General features: G+C 36.9%; 1 protein-coding gene across 6 annotated transcripts in view; it reads right to left on the bottom strand.

Annotated features, from left to right (window-relative positions):
- Window positions 1–21,464, bottom strand: part of LOC115433266 (actin-binding LIM protein 3-like) — a 66,462-nt gene that overhangs the window by 1,843 nt on the left and 43,155 nt on the right. For 2 of the 6 annotated variants that reach the window (XM_030154580.1, XM_030154583.1), the window contains 8 exons: window positions 18,936–18,986; window positions 14,512–14,643; window positions 14,291–14,355; window positions 11,395–11,536; window positions 7,938–7,970; window positions 2,956–3,014; window positions 950–1,016; window positions 767–774 (listed from right to left, as the gene is read on the bottom strand). In XM_030154580.1, the coding sequence (XP_030010440.1) occupies window positions 767–774; window positions 950–1,016; window positions 2,956–3,014; window positions 7,938–7,970; window positions 11,395–11,536; window positions 14,291–14,355; window positions 14,512–14,643; window positions 18,936–18,986 (557 nt within the window). The remainder of the gene's footprint in view (window positions 1–766; window positions 775–949; window positions 1,017–2,955; window positions 3,015–7,937; window positions 7,971–11,394; window positions 11,537–14,290; window positions 14,356–14,511; window positions 14,644–18,935; window positions 18,987–21,464) is intronic. The other 4 variants (XM_030154582.1, XM_030154584.1, XM_030154581.1 and 1 more) reach the window with 3 other exon arrangements.

Raw genomic sequence — 21,464 nt, 5'->3', positions numbered from 1 at the left:
ACTGTGTTATTGAGTATACTTATTCTGGGGTCTTTCATAAATCAGTTTACTGATTTTGCTTAATGTTATTTCAATCCAGAGTTACATGTCATCATATAATTACATGTCATCATATAAAAATAACCTGCAAATCAGTTTGGATTTTTTTCAGCACCATGGAGAGATATAAACTGAAACACCGTCAACAGCGACAGTATATATTTGTGTCTGTCACCCTCTAGTGGCCACATGCAGTAACGATAGAACAATCCCTTTCTTACATACACTGTCAATATTCCATAGAAAGATTTATGTAACAGATTTTTAAGTAGATAAGCTTACTGATATTTTGTTTCTTTAAAAAAAATGCAACAAAAGAGCATATTTCAGCATAGTTTTCAACTACTTCCTGTCATCCACTATATAAAAAGAACCAGTCGTGATTGAGTTTTGCTGTGAACAACTGCAAATACACAAAGGAACACTTACATAAGAGTCAGTGTGCACTCAATTGTTAAACTTTCGCAGAGTACAATGATTTCTCTTGTGGCAAAGAGACAGGGGCATTACAGAAGCCTCTGCGCTATTTCTTCATTTAATAAAATGAACAGTCCTTCAGAAAATTCATTCACTCAAATTGATGTTCCTGAGTGAGATAAATTCACCATTCAACATCAATGGAGGCTCTGTCAAACAGGCTGCTCATCATTTTTATCTGCTATTCAATGATCCAGACCTTTCATTCTTGGCACAGTAACAGTTTGTCAGCTTTGGCAGACCACCTTACCTTGTATTCTGAAAAAAAGAAGAGAAAAAACAATGATGTGTTATGAAATTATACCAATGTTTCTGATGCAAAACACTCTGCACAGCACTCGATAATCTACTGTAGTGAATGGGCAGACGAGGAAATCAGGAGGAAACTAGAAGAACTGAGGATAAGCAGATTGGAGCTCCACAATAGACTTACCTCTGATCTGCCAATTAACTGCATTACTGCTGTCATACTGGTAATAATCTGCACTCGCACTCCCAGGCTGCCAGAACACAAAGAAAAACAATTCAGCAATCACAGATGGAGAAGCCATTTTTCATTACTACAGTCACTGCTGGAGACAAGTGAGCTAATAATGTACAGTTAGTTCAGTTTGCCTGAATTCACATTTGCAGATAATCAGGTAGGGTAATAAGGGTCAGTATGTAATTGAGGGACTTTTGAAGTCCATGGGATATATCTTGCATCTTACATCTTTATTAAAAGTAATAAAAAAAAACTAATGTTTTTTACGTTCGTTATGGTCATGTCTTTAAAATTTCCATAGATACATAATTACGGAAACAATGGCTAGATATACTTAAATGTCCACTAAATAACTGTTCAAATTTAATAACGAACACCTTCTAATTAGCTAAACAATAACTAAATGACAAATTGTATCTGTGTTCGAGAAGTCATTCAACTAAGTTACCCATTACAAAAACACCTCTGAAGGAAGTGTGTTAATTCCAAATCACATGACCTGCTCCACATGATGTCATTTCCTCCTGAAGAAAACACTGGCAAGACTCCAAGGGATGTTCTTTCTTTGTTATTTAATACAAAGTAGTGTTTGAGTTAAGTGTGTATTTATTGCACTCTTATGTCAACAGTGTTACTACAATATCTTAATAAATAACTTCCAATTTCAGTTTTACTCAGTCATATATATGATATTTAGAAGAAACCTGTCAACTATGTTACCCTGTAAAGGTAACACAAAAAGTCCCTCGATTATATATGGACCCATAAATGCAATGATTTACTTTTATTTTATCTTTGTGTCTAGTGAAACTGAACCTGTCTGACCTGTGTTTTCCCCTTTTTTCCTTCATTGACATCAGTCACTCAAATACTATAAATTTAGCCCAAAACCTCAATCAAGTGGCATTTTGTTGCTGTCATAGGATTTTTTTTGTCTTCTATGTTTTGTTGTAAATGTATCAAATGCACATTTTCAATCTGGTCATTTTGTACCAAGACGTTGTAAATACTTTAACAGCTTAACCTCCTAAGACTCAGCTATGGGTTTTCTGTCCACATTTGTGGACAAGAGTTTCACAACTTTACACACACAAAAAAAAGAAAAGAAAACTGTCCACCACAAAGGACATTCCATAAAAATTTTAAAAACTGCATCTGAAAAAACTGTTGCGTCATGGTGTTTCCAATATAGGCACTTATTTAGTAAAAAACAAAAAAGCGTGTACTTTGCTGACATTTCCTGGGCCTTAGGAGGTTAAGTTAACCGACATTTAGTCTATATAATGTATATTATTATGGACAGAGGCAGAAAAGCCAGGGGTAGATTACTGCACAAAGTGAGGATTTTATTTTCCTTGGTCAGGATATGTACAGTCAGTCCAGCTTGGATTTACAAGGCTGACGATGAATACTGAACAAACAATAACTCAAACTATGAATTATGAAAGAGCTGCAGCATCTGAAACCGACCACAATGAACATTTAAAAGATAAACAGTACCACAGTGCTTCAGTTTCAGCTTCACAGTTTGTCATGTCTTTTATGCATTGTGATTGTCTCTCTCAACTCACCATGTATTTTTTATTAGTAAGTTTTTATTTTGATTTTTATCAATTACTAGAAATTTCAGGCGACCCCATTTGAATTTCAGGTGCCCCCACGTGGGGTCCCAACCCTAAGGTTGAAAAACACTGGGTTAATGACTGAAGACACACATATAATATCTCCACAGTCTTGAATGAGTCTGTACAGGACACTGTGACGTTCTGCAGCTGAATCACAATAATGACTAAGAGTAAAGTCTTGACAGTTGGCCTCAAGACGTAAACTGATACATATGAGTTTATGGTTCATTAGAAAATGAAGGACTTCACGGCTATGTGTAGTTTAGGGTGTCGCCTCATTTTTCGTGTCTCACTCACATGAACACACAAACATGAATCATGGCTGCTCACCCTGTTTAGTCCGTTTCTTCCGTAGCCTGGCAGTGACGCCGATTTGGCGATGTACGAGTCTGGAAGAGTAAATGTAAACAACTGTTCAAACATGGTTTCATTATATATGCTAAGTAATGCAGAGATGATTCATTTCTGAGAAAGGCCACATTTATATTAACTGTTAATGCTGCTTTTTCCATTTGTCTCTGAAAAATCTGTGCTTTATAGCATAAAAAAAATGAAGCTGCCTTTTTAGAGTTGCTCTGAGCGAGTAGGAGAATCTGCACACTTGGAGCAGGTTTTTATGTATCGCAACATTTTATTTCTGTGCTTCAGGAAAGGTGACAGGGCATGCAGTGTTTAGCAGCATCCCACCACATCATAAATTACAGACAGACACAGAGGATTCTCAGTGGAAAGAGCATCTCAACAGCAGCTCAGTGAGTAGTATTAAAGCATTTCAGACTCTCAACTTCTTTACTCAGTTTCTCTCACCTTCAAAGGATGTAATTTTTAAAACTGTAGGAAAAAAAACCCGCCAGAATTGGAAAATACACACCTTCCTCCTGTAGCTTTCTCACGGTCAAAATCAAAAGCCTAAACATAAATATACATGACCTGACTTTATTTCATGTAGCTGTGGGAAAGTGAGGATGCTTTTCAAAGCTTCTAGAGCAGTAGAGCTGTATCTGTGGGGATCTGAACAGTGATAGGTAATTAGTGCTGTCAATCACACATTTAACCCCCTTCATCCATCAGAAACACCCATGAGTGGTCAAGACAAGATATCCTGTTACAGAATCCAGAGAAGGGGGAAGAATTCTTGTTTCTTCTCAGATCACTTGCATTATAATACCCTGTTGTGCTAAAACTATTACACACTACAGCTTTAAGTCTCCTAAATATGCTGCTTTTTATGGGACTCTGAGGGCATTTGGGTGGCTTTGAGAAACATAGATGCTGATGAAGCACAGAGTGGCTAATGAGATAGTATGTGGTTATCCCACTGTGTTTTCATGTGTCACAGTTCCGTAACAATAATGGATGAATGAATGATCACTTACTGTCATTATACAAAAGTTCTAAATGAAACTGTTGGTTTTTCTTAGCAAACTTTCAGCACACAGGCACCACTAAAACATCATAAACATCCTTAAAAAGTAGCAGCATTAAAAGTGTCAGTGCAGCGTAAATACTAAATAAATACAAGAATAAACCCACAGCTACTGCACATGAATGCCTCAGTAATCCATCACTACACTACATTTAAAATTTGTCAGAATTAATGCATTTACGTGAATTAATCCTTCATCATGAATCTGATTAAAAAATTTAACGCAATTAACCCATCTGCAGCACAGAATGACTCTGAACATCTCTGGCAATGCATTTGGGGCAGTTTGTCTGAGTACATTTACCATCGCACATACGCAAAATGGGCAGTTAATCCAGTAATGACAGGCAGCAGAAACAACCAATAAAGATGGAAGATGATAAATAGAAGGTTGGTCCTCTGGATGAAAATATGAGAACAAAAAAACCCAAGACAGAACAGTCGACTGACATAAAGTATTATGTACACTCTGCAGGAAGGAGTTTTCTTTTCACTGAAGCACTTCCACCTTAAAATACCACAGTAACGTGAAGCATATAAGTTCTTGAGTCTGTTTACTCATGCAAAATGAAACGTGATTAATAAAGATTAAAAATGAATGATAATTAATCATGATTAATTGAAATTAATCCACAGCAACCCTGTGATTAATCAGATTAAAAATTGTAAGCGTTTGACACCACTAATTTTTTCAGCCCTACAATGATCACAACCTCTTGAACATAATGGATCTCATTCTTTTATTTTTTTCTATTTCAGGTGCTACCAGTGTCATAAAACATGTCAGTGGCATTATTACTTCTTCTTTTAATTTATACTTTATTGAAAACTTCATTGCCACGTACAAATATCATTGATTTTTTTCTTTTCTTTTGGCTCCAGTGTGTAGAATATGGATTCCGTAACAATAATGAATGAATGAATGAATGAATGATCATATATTGTCATTATACAAAAGTTCTCAATGAAACTCTGTTGGCTTTTCTTAGTAAACTTTCAGAACACTAAACATAGACACCACTAAAACATCACAAACATCCTTAAAAAGTAGCAGCATAAATACTAAATAAATACAAGAATAAACACAAAGCTACTGCACCATGAATGCCTCAATAATCCATCACTGTACTATATTTAAAATTATTATATATATATTATATACAAAAATATAATTAAATATACATTTAATACATATACTCTTATATTTTCAACCCGATCATAACCTCCTGAACATTCTTTTATTTTTTCTACCTCTAGTTTCTACCAATATCATACAACATGTCAGTGAAAATATAACTGCTTCTCTTCATTTGTACTTTATTAAAAACTTCATCACCATGTACTAATATCATTGATTTCTTTTCTTTTAGTTCCAGTGCGTAGACATGGTGTGTTGCACTGTTACACATCAGGCAGCAGGGGGAAGCAAAGCCCAAATGATCCTGTACAGTTTAACTTGTTCACTGTACTTGTGTCATGCTCTGATATTTTTTTTCCCTGTACACTTGCTTCTTCCTCTTCCTCCCTCAGCTTCATCATTCACTTTTCCCTTGCCCGCCCTTATGATCTCCCTCCTCTCTTTCTGCTTTGTTGATCTCTCCCTCTCTCTACTGTTCTATTTCACTCTCCTTCTGTATCACTCACTCTGGTGTTGAGGGGAATTAAATTACACAGTGATGCCAAAGAGCTGGCCAGAAAACACCATGATGCAGCAGAATGTGTGGAGCTGCCTGTACAGTGTGAATGAGCAGCTGAACTATAATGAGTCTGTCATCTACTACTACTCTCTCAACATGAAATGGGATACAGTCGTGTATATTAGTCATGGTGTTTGTTTCAGAAATGTGGTTGTTTCATCAAAATATGCCCTCATACCAAACGGTGTGCAAACTTCTAGGCTAAGCGTCTCATTAATCACTGTCATTATGGTACAAGCCGTGGCTGACAGTCACCGCAACCTTCTGAATCTTGAGGTTTTAGTTCGATCTGCACATTTTTTTAATCCATCTATTCCAAAACAAAACATTTATGTTATTACTATTCTAAATTATACTGATAATCATACCTCTGTGTATTTGTTTTAACAAAGACAGTGTATTAATTTCTGCCTAAATGTATCTATTTTGCCTCATTTAATCCTCAAAAATCTAGAACTATTTTTGGGGCAACTTCCAAATGATTTTTTTCTCTACATTTAACCTTTCTGAAGTGATTTATCACCATTTATTAAAATACAATTTTCATAAAAGCTCAAACTAAATTCAAAAGTTATTCAGGGTTTCTACGGGTCATTAAAAAGCATTAAAAGTCATTAAATACATTTTGTGAAAATTAAGGTCTTAAATGGCATTAAAAAGCATTAAATTCAATGTCCAGAGGCATTAAAAAATTAAATACACTTGATGGAAAAAAGCATCGTTATTCACGATTTATTTTGATAATATAAACATTTAATATTTTTGATCGGAAGTATAGTGTGATGATTGACAGGCGGAACCCTTTAATTGGCTATTGTTTACGGCCAGAGCACAGAGTCACAACACCGGATGCTTGGAATGCAACGTGCCGTAAGCATGCTCACGCTGTGGTGAAAGAGTGGAGGGAATATTAGTAAATGTTGGAAAAATGGAAAAATGCGAGTTTCAGCAGAAGTGATTGGAGGAGGAACTATTCAGAACCTGGTTAAATCCTTTCAACAGTAAACCATCATAAAACTATATCTAAAACTGTGTCTGTAGTTGGACGTGGGCATTAAATTTCTTTAAAGTGGCATTAAAAAGCATTAAATTAGATTTGCTGATAAATGCAGAAACCCTATTATTATATGAAAACAGAAAAAACTGAGGAAACAGTGAATTTTTCAGCAAAATAGAATCATTAAATCAACATCAAAACAAACTTCTACAACCACTGTCATTAGTCAGACTACATGGGCTTTAGTGATGAACCAATGTTGCAGAAGATGTCAGTGTTTTCATGTTCACTACGGAGCCTCTAAGCGTCCAAACGGGTCATATGTCATGTTGCTGAAAAGCTGAGACATTGAATTTTAACAGAATTATTCAAAAGTATTGATAGGTTGAGTGGTTTAAAGGTTATTAAACATTTTAGATCAGTAGATGGCTTTGGTTATTGTCAGCTGTTAAGATCTTTGAAGGTTAAATAATATTTAATTTGTATTTGGTTTTAACAATACATGCAAAAAATGAAAGCATGAGTTAACATAACCCTCTGGATAATGTTTTATATATTTTTTTTTTCACAGATTAAAGATAATGTGTTAAGGTGGTGAAAAATGGGAGAAAAAAACTGAATAATTTATAGATAAGGACAAGTTAAAATTGAATTACACTGGCTTATCTTGAAAACCATTTTTCCAATCTCTTTTTAAATTGAGTTCTTATATTTTACTTTAATGGTCATGACACTGAGCCATATGTCAGGATGCATCAGAGTGTACATTTAGGATATTTAGAAACAAATATAAAAGTAAAATACTGAGGAAAAACTAAACTTAGAAACTTTAAGCAGCAGAGGTTGTAAAACAGCTCCTCCTCTATGATGAAGGATGACTTTGTAGGATGTGACACAGACAGGTGAGGGGTTCAGGTCAGAGATCTAAGCGGCAGACCCATTCATTTTCCCACCTGTAATGTCAAAGGAAAATGAAGTGTGATCATGCTGGTGTGTGTGTGTGTGTGTGTGTGTGTGTGTGTGTGCGTGTGTGTGTGTGTCTAAGTGAAGTAGATAACAATCTCCCACTCAAAGCCCTGCCGCTGCTGAAGTAGAGGTGTCAGGATGAAGGGGATCAGAGGGGGACAGACGCTAGTGTCAATGCCCTGTTTAGATGACCTCCCAGATCAAAACACACTGATGAACCACTCACCGTTATCTGTATTATAGATGGATCTGGCAGCTGCTGAAGACAGAGACATAGAGAGGAGAGAGGGAGGATTGGAAAGGACAATAGTGGAAAGATAGATAGAAGGGGGAGAACAGACAATAAAAGAGAGTGCAATGTGTTACTATAATAAACTCTTAATACTCATAACTACACAGCCTGGCCAAAAAAGCCCCCCTCCCCCCTCCCCCCTCCCCTCCTGGATTTAACAAAGTACATTGCTCAGATCCGTCCATTGGATAGGAACTGAAGTGATTAATATGTTTCAGCTACAACAACTTATTTAACCCTAATTTACTGTAAATCTGCATTTCTAAATCAAAAGAGAGCATAAAGATTAGACTGTGTTTCAGTGGAAAATTGTCATGGGGTCTGATGAGTCCAGATTGACCCTGTCCCAGAGGGATGGGTGCATCAGGGAGAAAAGAGAGGCAGATGAAGTGATTACCCATCATGCCTAGTGCCTACAGTACAAAGCCTGTGGGGGCAGTGTTATGATCTCTTGTAGGTTCAGTTGGTCAGGTCTAAGTTCAGCAACGATATGTGTCTGAAACATGGTGTAAATGAATGTTTACATGAACTCATTGAGCGACTGTGAATCTGTGCTGTAATCAAAGCTAAAGGTGATCCAATAAAATCTTACGGTGTAAGGCTGAATCCAAATTCACCCCTTGACCCCTCCCCCTTACCCCTACCCTTCCGTTTTACACGTACACGTGAAGGGGTAGTGTTGTCCTGATTCTCGATTAGACAGAGGGGAAGGGCTAAGGCGGACGGCTGTTTGGTCCTCGAAATGGAGATTTTCCAGGACCACACTACGAACGGAGGGGCATGAGAAATCTCCCATAATTCTGTTCAAATCATTGTCAAGATGGAGGTAAACAGAGCCAAAAAGTGCAGCAGTGTGATGAAAGAAACACACAAATGTATGTATTTTCTTCGTAAACAACTTAATCATTTGATCGACCGTTTAATGCAATTTCAGTGTGTTATAGATCATACTTCTGCAGTTTATAGTTGATAGCCGTAAAAAGACGACCAAAGCCTATGGAACAGAGATGGCTACAGCTGCTGACAGCATGGGGAATACTTTTGGAAACAAAGTTTACGCATCTGTTAATAGCGGCATTGATGACTGCTGATGAATGAAGGGGAATGTTTCAATCCCTACCTCTTGCAGCTCCGTTTCAAGGGGTATTGCCAAGTGCAAGTGCCAAGGGGGAGGGGTAAGGGTTAGGGCTAAGGCATGAATTGGGATTGGGCCTAAGACTCTTTCTGGCTAGGCCTTTCTGTGTTTCCAGGGCAAAAGTTGCAGATTGCAACCATTTGAAAACTCCTTGCCTCTTGCTTCCCTATTGGAGGCTCTAAAATGCAAAACCCCTCATTAGGAAGGGTTTGATTTGTGAATTCAGAGATTTTTCATTTATCTGGTACACAGTTGCTGCTAGGCTAGTGCATTTATTATACAGTTGAAGACCTCCAGAAATCAAAGAAAACTAGGGGAGGACTTTCTATGGTGTAGTTTCAACTCGCCTTCCTTTAGTAAGATGTTAGAGAAATTGCGATTCAGATCATGAATCATAAATCTATGTGATTTCTGATGAAGGATCATGATGAAGTTTGAAGGGTTTTTTTTGAAAGGGACAGTACATATTAATGAATGCAATATGTGCCTTTAGTCCCTATATAATACATTGTATATATAATACATTATAACGTTGTAATATAATATAATATAAAATAATATGGCAGGTCTTTCTAAAAACAGTAATTCTTATTTCAAGGAAATTATACACAAATGAAAACACAATTATGAATATTATATGTTCCATTTCTGTAATTATATTCTCCTCAAATCTTGCACATTGAATCATTACATTATTAAAATATCAATACAAAAACATTATTTTAATGTACATAGTAACTGATAGTTTTTAGGGACAACATTAGCACTTTTGCTTCAGACTGTGTAGATGAAGTCAATGTGTATGTGAGACTAGACGAGCTGAAGTGGACAAGTTTTAGTGGAAGCCAAATAAAAAAGGCCAGCTGTCATGGGGCATGTATAAAACATGAGCTATGTGGGTCTGCAGCCACAACAGCATCAACATGCTGACATAATTACCATTAAGACCTATACATCGTATAAAATATAAAGCAGCATGGGTACAGCTGTGCAGCATCCAGTCATGTAAAATATATGTTTATAGCTTACTAAACCTACAGATGCTGGAATACCCTGTAAAACATACAATAGAAACGGAACTTGTACATGTGATGTGAAAATGTCTGGCGTTCTATTGAATGTTAGACATCCTGTTTTGGAATGGGCCTCGTCTGAAGAATAGATGAGGGTAATAACAGCAGCCTCTTTAAGCTAACCCTGATTATGCAGCGCTGAGCTCATCCACACCTCTTTGTCTGACCTCCCTGTGCACAAGGCTCATTTCCCTTCCTCTCCACCACTCTGACCCTGATTTACCTCCTGGCTTCATGTCATACATCTTCCCTGAACAGCCCCAAATTGCTTTAGCTGCTCACTCCCTTGCTCTGTCCCTCTCTCTTTTATATTTAATTCACTCTGGTTGTTGCTTACTCGCTCTCTGTCTCTCCTGTTGCAACACCCTCTCCTTTATTCCCATTTGACCTCCACCTAAACACTCCCTCCCTCTCCCTCTGTTCTCTTTGACTCTCTCCATCTCTGTCTCGCCCATACACGTGCTGAATGCAATGAGGAATTGGATCAATGAGAGAGTTAATACAGAAGTGGGAAACTCCCACCACTAGGGCTTTTTCAGCATCACAACAAGACCCACAAACACATTCCTCTTCTTCAATCCCTGATCCCTAACCTTTCCACATCGCAGTTAATCTCCAGCATTAACTTAAATGAAATCTGATCTTCGTTTCAACCCTGATTTAAAACGGCCTTCACCTAAGGACCATGTTATAGCCTTGTTGTCAATCATACACATTAACATGACTGTCAGTCATTTTTCAAAGCTGCTGATCTGCGTGCAGCGGTATATTTTATTTTACCTTTTAGAAATAGTACTACCTTTTTTGAGTCATATCTACAGCTGAAAGTAAAGACTGAAGATTAATGAAGTACATCATTAGATTATCTTGACATACTTTAACAAAATTTAATAAAAGCAACCAAGAAAAATATACACTTGAGAGTTCACTGCTATGAATAATTTTCTATTGCACATTTAAAAAGTTCCAAATAGTATATTTTCCTTGATAAATTTTAGTGAAACTGCACTTGTCTCTTTTGGTTAATACCTGATAGTCAAGATGACACCATTAAAGATCATATTATTAGAATAAATACAACAGAGATGCAAAGATCTGCCATTCTGTGTCATTTCAAGTGTACAATAAACCTCAGCTCCCACTGACACAGTTTGTATGATTATTACCAACCGAACAAACTTACAGCCATTGAGGGAACCATATCCCAGATTGCTGAGCGTCTCCTTGCTGCTACAGCGAGAACTGCGTCTGCTCCCCCATTGGTCATTGTCGTGGCAACCAGACCGCGCCTTCATCTCCTCCTTCAGGATCATTCGGCCGATTCCCTTAGAGGAAAGAATGAAGTGGATAAAGAAAAGAGGGATATTACACAAAACACCTTATTATGTTGTAACACTTGGATTTTTACCTTGGAGAGAGACTGATGGGATTTTTATTCAAACGACTGGAATGGGAAAAACTGATAATGGCTTGAGTTCTTTTGCAGCTAAAATAGTGCACCTAGAATCATTTAGTATTTACAGTTACCTTGAGATTCAGTTTTAATTTGGCGGTTCACTGCATTCAGTATATTGTGTGTAATGTCATGACCCAAATTCATTTTTTTAAAGGGACTATGTGCAGTTTTTTCATTTTGAAATATTCAAACATGACCTAAAATTATCAATAGTTTAGAATAAAGAGCTCTGAAGTTCTACCCATGTATGGTATTGTGGAGAAATGGCCTGAATATATGCATTTACACCAGCAGTCTGATGGACTTATGTGACCACTAGAGGAAGTAGTGGGTCACTGTGCCCATTGTGAAGAAAACTAACACCACAGAGTCTTAAACCAAAGCATCAGAAAGTGATGAAATGGGATGAGAACTGCTAAGAAAAAACCTTTATAGTCAAAGTGACAAAGTGATAAAAGCTAGAAGCACCGTTGTTGTTTTCACCACTGGACACAGTTCTAAATGAAAAGAATGGAGTTATCATTTATGTTATGGAGTTAGTCTTCTACGTGGGTAAGTTTGATTATGATGCTTATGAAGGTATTAAGTCATTATGCGATGTTATTAGTTTTGCTAAACTGTTGATCACAACACAAACCATACAGAACGGAAGTGATTTGTATTTTTACTGTGGCTGTTTCTGTCTAAAAACAGAGCTAAGCTAACAGAGCTATAATGTAAACGATCAGCTGATGCAACAAGTTTTGATTATTAAACCGTGTTATTTTGATCAACTGTCAGAATAACCAGTTCTGAGGGTTTTTTATTAGAAAAAGAAAATTTTATGATACCATAAGATAGATGTGTGTAAACAATGAGCTTTATACTTTTCTCAGTGAGTGAAACAGTCTGCGGATACATCGTGCTGATTTGTTGGTGTTTTTGGTAGAACTAAGTGTGTTCTGGTTCATGACTTTCTCCTGCTGTTATGAGACATACAACCCCTTTAAGTATTCGTTACTGTGACCAAGGCTACGTTCAGACTGCAGGCAAATGTGGCACAAATCAGAACTTTTTTTACCCATATGTGACTTGTATCCGATCTGTTAAAGACAGTTTGAACAGCACAAATCTATTTTTTTCATATCTGACCCAGGCCATTGTCATATGTGGTCCTAAATCCAATACGTATCTGATAATTTGCAGTGCAGCTTCAGTCTGAACGACCACGTCACATTTATTCGACCTTTCTGTCATTGAAATGCACAAATGTCACAATTCTGCGTCCAAGGATGAGGAGCGGTAGGAAAAACATCTTTACTTCTGTAAATACCGTGCATGCCTGTATGGTTACGTATTACGTCAGGAGCTCGTTTGTGCATGCGGGTCACTTCAGGGTCGCATTCAGTTCATACTCAAAACTGATAGAAGTTGCATTTAATGTGTAATATTAAATGGAGGGGAGGGACAGAGCTTTTTCTATTGCTGCCCCAACCTTCTGGAACTCCCTCCCACCTATCATCTGAAACTGCTGCGACCTCAACACCTTCAAATTCCTTATAAAAAGTCACTTATTTAAGATTGCTTTTAATGTTTAACTGTTTTATATTCATGTACCTGCCTTTTGCACCTGCTTTTATCGGTTTTTAATGTGTATAGTTTCTGTTTTTATCTGCTTTATGTAAAGTGTCTTTGAGTTCCATGAAAAGCACTATACATATATTATTATTATTATTATTATTATTATTATAATTATTATATTTATTATTATTATTATTATTATTATTATGAACGAGCACACAAAAAAATCGGATTTCACAAAATAATCCAAATTGTGCATTAAGACGTAGCCTTAAATGCTCAAACAGTCATACTTAATTTCTGAAACCCTTTCGTCATTGAGGTCACACACACTGAATAATCAACTTCTTATTGCTATTAAGTATCATCACTATCATGGCCTTTAAATAAGCTGACATTTCCACATATTTCTTGAAACAACACAAAACACAGTTGTATTTGTTTCTGATCAATATGTGCATCTGCATACGTTGTATTTTTAGACTAAATTTAACTTCCCAGGTATTAAATTAGGCCTGTGGTGTTGAAATATCCACATAAAAGTAGCAACAAAAGCAGCTTTTTATCATTTTTTTCTTATACGTAGAGGTAAACTCAATGATGTTGTGTCAAAAGTGTCAAATTGTATTAAATTAAGGCTGCTTAATGTTACACAATGTGGGTATTATTGCATAAGAAGATGAAAATGGATCTAATTTTATGCAGTTAGTACATAACACAGTGTTACCCTGACGCATCAAACGTATTGGAAGAAAATGTGTTCAGAGAAATGTAGCAATAAGAGCTGGTGGAGCAGGATGGATGCACTGACTGATCAACAGTGATGGAACAAAGCAGTAAGAGACAGAAAAAACAAAGATCTGGAGAGATTGGGGAGGAAAAGAGATACATGAAAGAAAGTGTAAGAAAGGTTAGAGAAGCACACAAAGAAAAAAGCACTTTACGTCATGTCCACTAAGTGAGGTTTAGTGTTTAATTAACTCATTAAATATTAACAAGGATGGACACACTTAATATGAAAGACAAAATTAGGAACAGAGAACAGAATTAGTGGCTTTCTTACTCTGTTTACATTGTGATTCCATCCGTCCTCCTCTCCACCAGATGAAAACCTTCTGACCCTGGAGACTAAACAGTGAAACGGAGATAATAAGGTAGCAGAGAGATAGCAGAGAATTGAATGCTTTGAATACGTTTTTTTCCCTGAGCCTGTTGGTACATTGTATTCCTGAAGCGCATTTTTAAATGTGCGCATGTGTGCTTAATAAACAGAGGAAGCGGAACCTTTAGGAGAGCCGGTGTATGGGTAGTAGTTGGAGTCTGGGTGATAAATGCTGTTGCAGTTGGAAGTGGAAAGGCGGCTGGAATTGACAAGGTTCTCATTGGTCTTAGTGGCTGTCGGCGAGGCGGAGATATCTGATGGGAAAAAGCAAGCGTGATGCATATTTTTGCTGGAAATAAAAAGAATACTCAAAACTCAATTTGCAATGATTTTACAGCTGATATTGAAGACGTCGGAAAGGGTTAAAAGTCAAGCAGAAGCAAAGTGTGTTTACTTTGGTCATCAGTGTCTTGTGATGCAAAACCATTAAGCCATAACATCTACTGTATAGCATGTGTGAGGGAGAAATAAGACGGACCAAGTCAAGCATTTACTTACAGAGAAGGGAGGGCACAGCAGGGGGGAGGAAGGGAGATGCATCAAAAACAAGGGAACAGAGACCGAAAAAAGGAGGTCAGAGAAAATGTGATGAGATATGATGCATAACTTTCAAAAGGCAAATGAGGTTGTTAGTGCTGATGCACACTAGAAAGGTTTAATGACGCATGTTCAATACATTCAGGAAAACATACAGGAAATGAAACTAAATATAACTTGTGTATGAAGAATGAAGCAGCAGATTTTCTTCTTTTTTTTTTCGTCTCAGGATTATGAGACTTGCTCGTGACATTTTGGATTTTGCACAAATTAAAAAAAAAAAAGACTGACAGGAAAGATAAGATAAAGAGAAAAGGTGGCATATAACAAAGGTCAGATGTCAGCAGTGCATGCATGAGATTTCAGACAATGTGATCTTTAACTGTGGTGCAAAATACAACAGAAGGCTCCATTCCATTGTTGTGAAGTTTCATAAGCCACAGCACAGAACAGATGCCATGCATACTTTTCTGAACTCCTACACGATGACCTTAATGATATTTTTGCATTGAAATCAGATGTTTTACTTGTTTTCAAATGCAGATTCGACATACATTTTATACACAATGCAATGTGAGGTACAACAATCACAAGCTCAAAGTGCATAACAAAACAAAACATTTCATTTTAGTTTCCTTTTTCTGGTGCTGAAATATGTTTTATGTGTGCATCATGTTGTATCTTGTGCACAGTAATCTTATAATGGGATAGATACAGGGCCAGATTAACACTTCATTGTACCCTGGGCAACAATATTCAAGGGCCCCATCATCACAACCCCAGGATCCCTATAATCTGGCAAAATACAGAATAAGTTCCAGGAATATATGTAAATATACCCCATACTTCAATATCTAACTATCATCAAATGCATTTTGATGTACAAATGTGTAAATGCTCGTAGAACTACAAATGCACCACTATAGCCTGTTGTCAAGGCCAATTTTCAGCTTTTTTTAATGTCCCTCTCCTTTTTTAATTTTCGTTTGGCGCTCCCACTTAGCTGCTTCTCCATGTTTGCAATGTTTTGATTCGCGTACGTCGCGTATGTCGCATAGTTCTTGACGTCTCACATCCCGCTCAGTGCACGCGCGTTGATTTGCGTCACCGCTGATTCGCTTTTCGGACTGACCAATGAGGAAAGGGTCTCAGCTCACAGTCACAGACAGCAGGAGCAGGGTTTCTGTGCAGTGCAATGGCTCCGGGCAGCGGACAGTTTCATTTATAAGCAAAAGATAACCAGATATTTTTGTTATGCCCGAGCTACCCAGGGCCCTTCACAGGTCGAGGGCCCCTGGGCAATTGCCCAGTTGCCCAAATGGCTAATCCGGGCTTGGATAGATATGATGTTATAACACTTAAATAAATAGGTAACTATGGTAAATCTGTAATAACCTCAAACAATTGTCTTAAAAAAACCTTTTTCTAATATATTCATGTATTACTGTAACACTTTAAGGAGCTCTCAAATGTACTTGTTTTTAATGTGCATCCAGGTTTTCCTTCCCCATAATATAAGTACATTATGGCACTAAATATATAGTTTATATACATGATTATAGTATTTGGCTTTAATATGAAAACTGCCCCATGAGTGATTTATGCTGTACATTTAAATGTGACTGCTCGGCCCAGACCATGAGATTGCCTGCTCAGAGAGAGGACGGAGATTTGTCAGCAGTTTGTAGCGCAGAGTAAATCATCTAGGGGTGGTTCTGAGGAACTGTAACTCTGTCTGACCTGCCATCAGAGCAGTGATGGATCACCTACACACTCAGAATATTTGGCACGGATTCCCCCGGTTTAAGTAATCGGTAATCCTGCTTCTGGTCTGATCATTAAGAACTGACGACTCTCTGCTTCCAGTTGAATAGCTAAATTAATCCATAAAGACAAAGTGCTGCTTTTGTGTCAGTTCCCGAATAAATTTTTCTCTATTTTTAACCTTCCAGAAGTGATTTATCAATATTTACTCTAATATTATCCTATGTATTTTGCATTTTTAAGTGAAAATGTGATATTTTCCTTTATTTAATGTACTGATTATGTAGATGTTCATTACAGCTCAGATTAAAATTGAGGGTTATTATATCCAAAAAAGAGAAAAGTCAAGAAACGGGCCATTTTTTCTGTAAACTATATCATTAACTGGACGTAAACCCAGAGTGTCCATGGGTTTTACTGGTGAATCAAAGTTGCAGAAGATGCCGGTATTTCCATGTTCACTACGGAGCCTCTGAATGTCCAAATGGATCATATCTGATGACCATGAAAAGACGACAAACTGCATTTTACACCAAATATTTACATGTATTGGTAGGATTTGTGGATCAACAGCTATATAACTTTTTATAACAGTAAATGATATTGGTCACCAGTGGATGTTTGGGTCTTTATAGGTTAAGTTTATGCCTCAGTTTTCTACCCTTTGATAATGTGTCTGTATATTCTGTTCATTTTCATACAAATGACTGAGTTAGAAACTGTTAAATGGCAGCTTGTACTTAAAGAGCATTTAATATTTAAAAGATAGGTTTTGTTTGTCTTTCAAACTTGCAATTTTAACTTACTTGGCATATAATAGAAGAACTTTTGGCATAATCAATTATTTGATCCATCTGTAATGAAAGCACTATTTTGATATCATCAAATGTAAATAGTCTTTCCTTTACATGACAGATGTATGAATATATTGGAGTTTTTAATGGTTAAACAAACACTTTGACACTTTTTTTTAATAAAATAGATTTTTATATTAACTGAGCATATAGCTGACGAATTAATCAATAAAAATGTTGCATTCCTGCCAGAAAGTAAGAAATTATGTTGTTATATAACAGTGTGGTATTAAGTTCTGAAGTTCAGGCATCACAATATTAGTTTTAAAAATATTTAAATCAGTCCATAGTCCACATTAGTTTAGTCCAGTGGTTCTCAATCTTTTTATCAGGGCCCCCCTTGAAGGACGAAAAATCTCCAGGCCCCCCTCAACACCAACAACATTGTAACAGTGGTGCAATTATAACTTTTATTGTAAGAAACATCAGTACTGTAACAATATTTTTTGCTTTTCCTTGAATAATTTGTTGTGCAAATTAAAAATAACTTTGATTTTTGCTGGAACTATACAAATAAACTCAACAAGACTGCTCCCTGAGACAATATTTTTCCCAATAAAAATAGGAAATGTGCAATTATCTTACAACTATGGCAATAACATTACTTTTTTTAGGGCAACAAACAAATTTTGGTAACAAAGATGAACATTTTAACAATATCAGTGGCTGCAATGAGTCTGTTTACATTTGCACATCTCAGAACATTAAAGTGCAAACTGTAGAAACTGTGCAAAAACAGAAACACTGCACATTTTTCTTTTCCAGTAACATTCTGGTCCATTCTCCAAACCTAAACTCTTTGTCTAGTCTAGTGACTGATCACCATGGCAGTAGATTTGTTTGTTGTACATCCCTAAAATGAGTCCAGGGTGCTCCAACGCTAAAATATTAGTTCCACCTGCTACATGTTCTAAACATGTTCTAAAAATGCCCAGGAATGATCTCATGCCCCTCCCTGGGGGGCCTACTCCACAGTTTGAGAAGCACTGGTTTAGTCAAACACTTTAAATTAAAACTGAGTATATATTGAAGAAAATTCTACATGCTACTAATCTGAGGTAAAAATATTTTAAAAAGTGTCTGATATGCTCAGATTATCTGGTGGCAGTCAAAAGAACCTGACCAGCTGGATTAAACCTGCACAGGTTCGTGGACACACTACTTTGACTTTCCGTTCAGGAGAAGTTGAAGAGGACTGAATATCATCAGCACTGATGTTAGACAGCCTGGCGTTGAGATAAAGCTCAGATCTTTTCTGTAACTGATTCATTAAGTCAGACAAACTGAAACATATATCATAACAGGAACATGTTCATGGCAAAGCTGACAATGCACTGGCTGACAGGTAACCAGTCTAACAAAGGCTATAAAAAGCTGAGTCTCTAACTAACCTTGTCTCTTATAGATGGGGGGTTTCCTGTAGATGTTGGTTTCATCAGACGCTGAGGAAACAAGAAAGTTAGTGAGTGAAAGGGAAAAGAGAGCAGTGAGGAATAAGACGTCCTTATTTATTCCCTCCCACCACATTAGCTGTGTACATTTAGAGTCCTCTTCACCATAAAGCTGACAGCACAGGTAATAAACTGGTATAACTGAGGCACTTCCATGCATCCAGACAGCCTGACTGACGTGCAGAGAGGCTGATTAGTATGGATTCATGGGCTTATCACAGGAAAGAGCAGCAGATGGCACAGGAATAAAGACAGAGGAGAAGAGCAGTTGAAGGGTGTAGAGAAGGATGGAAGGAGAAACCACACCAGGAGAAACTTAGGAATGACAAGAATGTGCAGCCTCTTCATTTTCATTTGCATTCTCATTTGATTCTGTTCAGTCACTCAGTTTTAATTGTTAAAACTGCGCTGCAAAAATATGTTAGATGTAAAATTACTTGTAATATTAGCCACACATCAAATAAAACCATAAAACAGCTTAAAGATTCTCCAGAAAGCATGACAGTAACCCTGCCATATTTAGAGTTTTGACTCCCTGTGGGCTGTGTGTTAAATTTGTATGCACATGTGGTACTGTAAGGCACTCTGGATAAAAGCATCCACCAAATATGTTTTCTGCTTGTATTAAAAAGCAAGAATAGAGTGCTGTTGCAAGTCTGACAAGGAATATAGAATATGCTTTGGGAAAAAGAAAAAAAAAAAAAAGCTGGGAGAGGGGACATGCAGTGAGAAATGTACTTAAGGCAGAAGGAGGCAACGATGGAGGAAAACCAAACGCACAGCTGGCACTGGAAAGTAACGACCTTTTAAACTGAGAGAACAGAGATAGAGTGAAGTGTCCAATGAGGAGGCATTAAGCTGATAAAGTGGAGGGTGGATGGAATGTTTAAATAAAATGAAGCAGTATTAGTTGTTAGATTCAAAGACTCATATGTTATACAACAACTTTGGATCGCTCAGACAGATTAGACTAACACACTCCACTGCGGTGCACTGAACAGGGGATAACTGCATTTTTATAGATGCTGAAGCTATTTTCGAAGGACTCAAAATGATGATGATAATCAATAAAAACAGATGCACTTTTTGTTTACTACAGTAAGGTTTGCTTAATCATTTTCTCCCTCTTTTTGCACAGCTGTCATACGGTTGTTGTTTAAAATCTAGAGGCTTGATAAGGAGATATGGATGATCTGATGAATTTATATTATGATTGATCTTGCAGATGACACACTCTCCTTAAGAGCTGTAGAGATTGTGTCCTTTGTGATCCTACTCCTGTGGCAGTAATAAGTCCAAAGAGCATTTAAAGGGGTCATATTTTGCTAAACCCACTTTTTTAATCTTCAGTACTTTTTTTTTTGTGTATTTGGGGACAATAAAAGTTCATAAAGTTTGAATTTATGGTGCTGCAAAGCTATCTTTACATTCATTTTGGCAAAAATTGAGTGGATTTCTACAACCCATTTTAATTGCTGGGTAATTTGTTACGTTTTATAACTACCTATGACACGACATTTGCACATATACGGTGGCTTGCAAAAGTATTCTTACCCCTTGACGTTTTCCACATTTTGTCAAGTTACGACCACAAACATAAATATATTTTATTGGAATTTTATGTCAAAGACCAACACAAAGTGGCATACAATTGTGAGGCAGAAAGAAAATGATACATGATTAATTTTTTTTTTGCAAATAAAAAATTGAAAAGTGTGCAAAAGTATTCAGCCCCCCTGAGTCAATACTTTGTAGAACCGCCTTTTGCTGCAATTATAGCTGCAAGTCTTTTGGGGTTTGTGTTTACCAGCTTTGCACATCTAGAGACTGAAATTTTTGCTCATTCTTCTTTGCAAAACAAGTTCAAGGGGTTTGAATACTTTTGCAAGCCACTGTAAAGTCACGTCCAATGAACATTTCTCCGAGTACACCATAATTGTTTATCAGCAGCAGCAGTTGTAGTAAAAATTGAAAATATGTCCAAACTTCAAGCTGATTACCTAAAATGTTCTGTTGATGGTTGTATTAATGAACAGAAGTGTTTGAACAGGACAGAGCAGCACAGTCAACAACCTGGAAGGGGTGGGGTTTGAAGTGGCTCATCTGCATTTAAAGGGCCAGCGCTCAAAACAACCTTTTTGGTGTCATTACTCAGAAATAGGGTTGAAGATGGACCTGTGGAGCTGAATTAATGAAGAATTCAGACCCGAGCATAGCATTTACAGTTTATGTAGACCACAGGGAAATGTTTTAAAATGCACAATTCCATTTAATAAAGCAAAATATCACTCCTTTAATACTGATCACCACTACTGTAGAGCTATTTAACCTAATACATAGATTTGCAGACAAATGAGTCTATGTTTATGAATGTGAAGTACCACAATTCCTATAGGTTTCTCAAGTTAAATTTCATTTCCTTTTTAAGACTGCTTAGAACAGAATTTAATACCCATTTCACAGCCATAT

Source organism: Sphaeramia orbicularis, chromosome 14, assembly GCF_902148855.1.
Source record: "Sphaeramia orbicularis chromosome 14, fSphaOr1.1, whole genome shotgun sequence".
NCBI classification, from domain to species: domain Eukaryota; kingdom Metazoa; phylum Chordata; class Actinopteri; order Kurtiformes; family Apogonidae; genus Sphaeramia; species Sphaeramia orbicularis.
The sequence above is the reverse complement of the archived record's forward strand: the minus strand, read 5'-3'. Positions and strand labels throughout refer to the sequence as shown.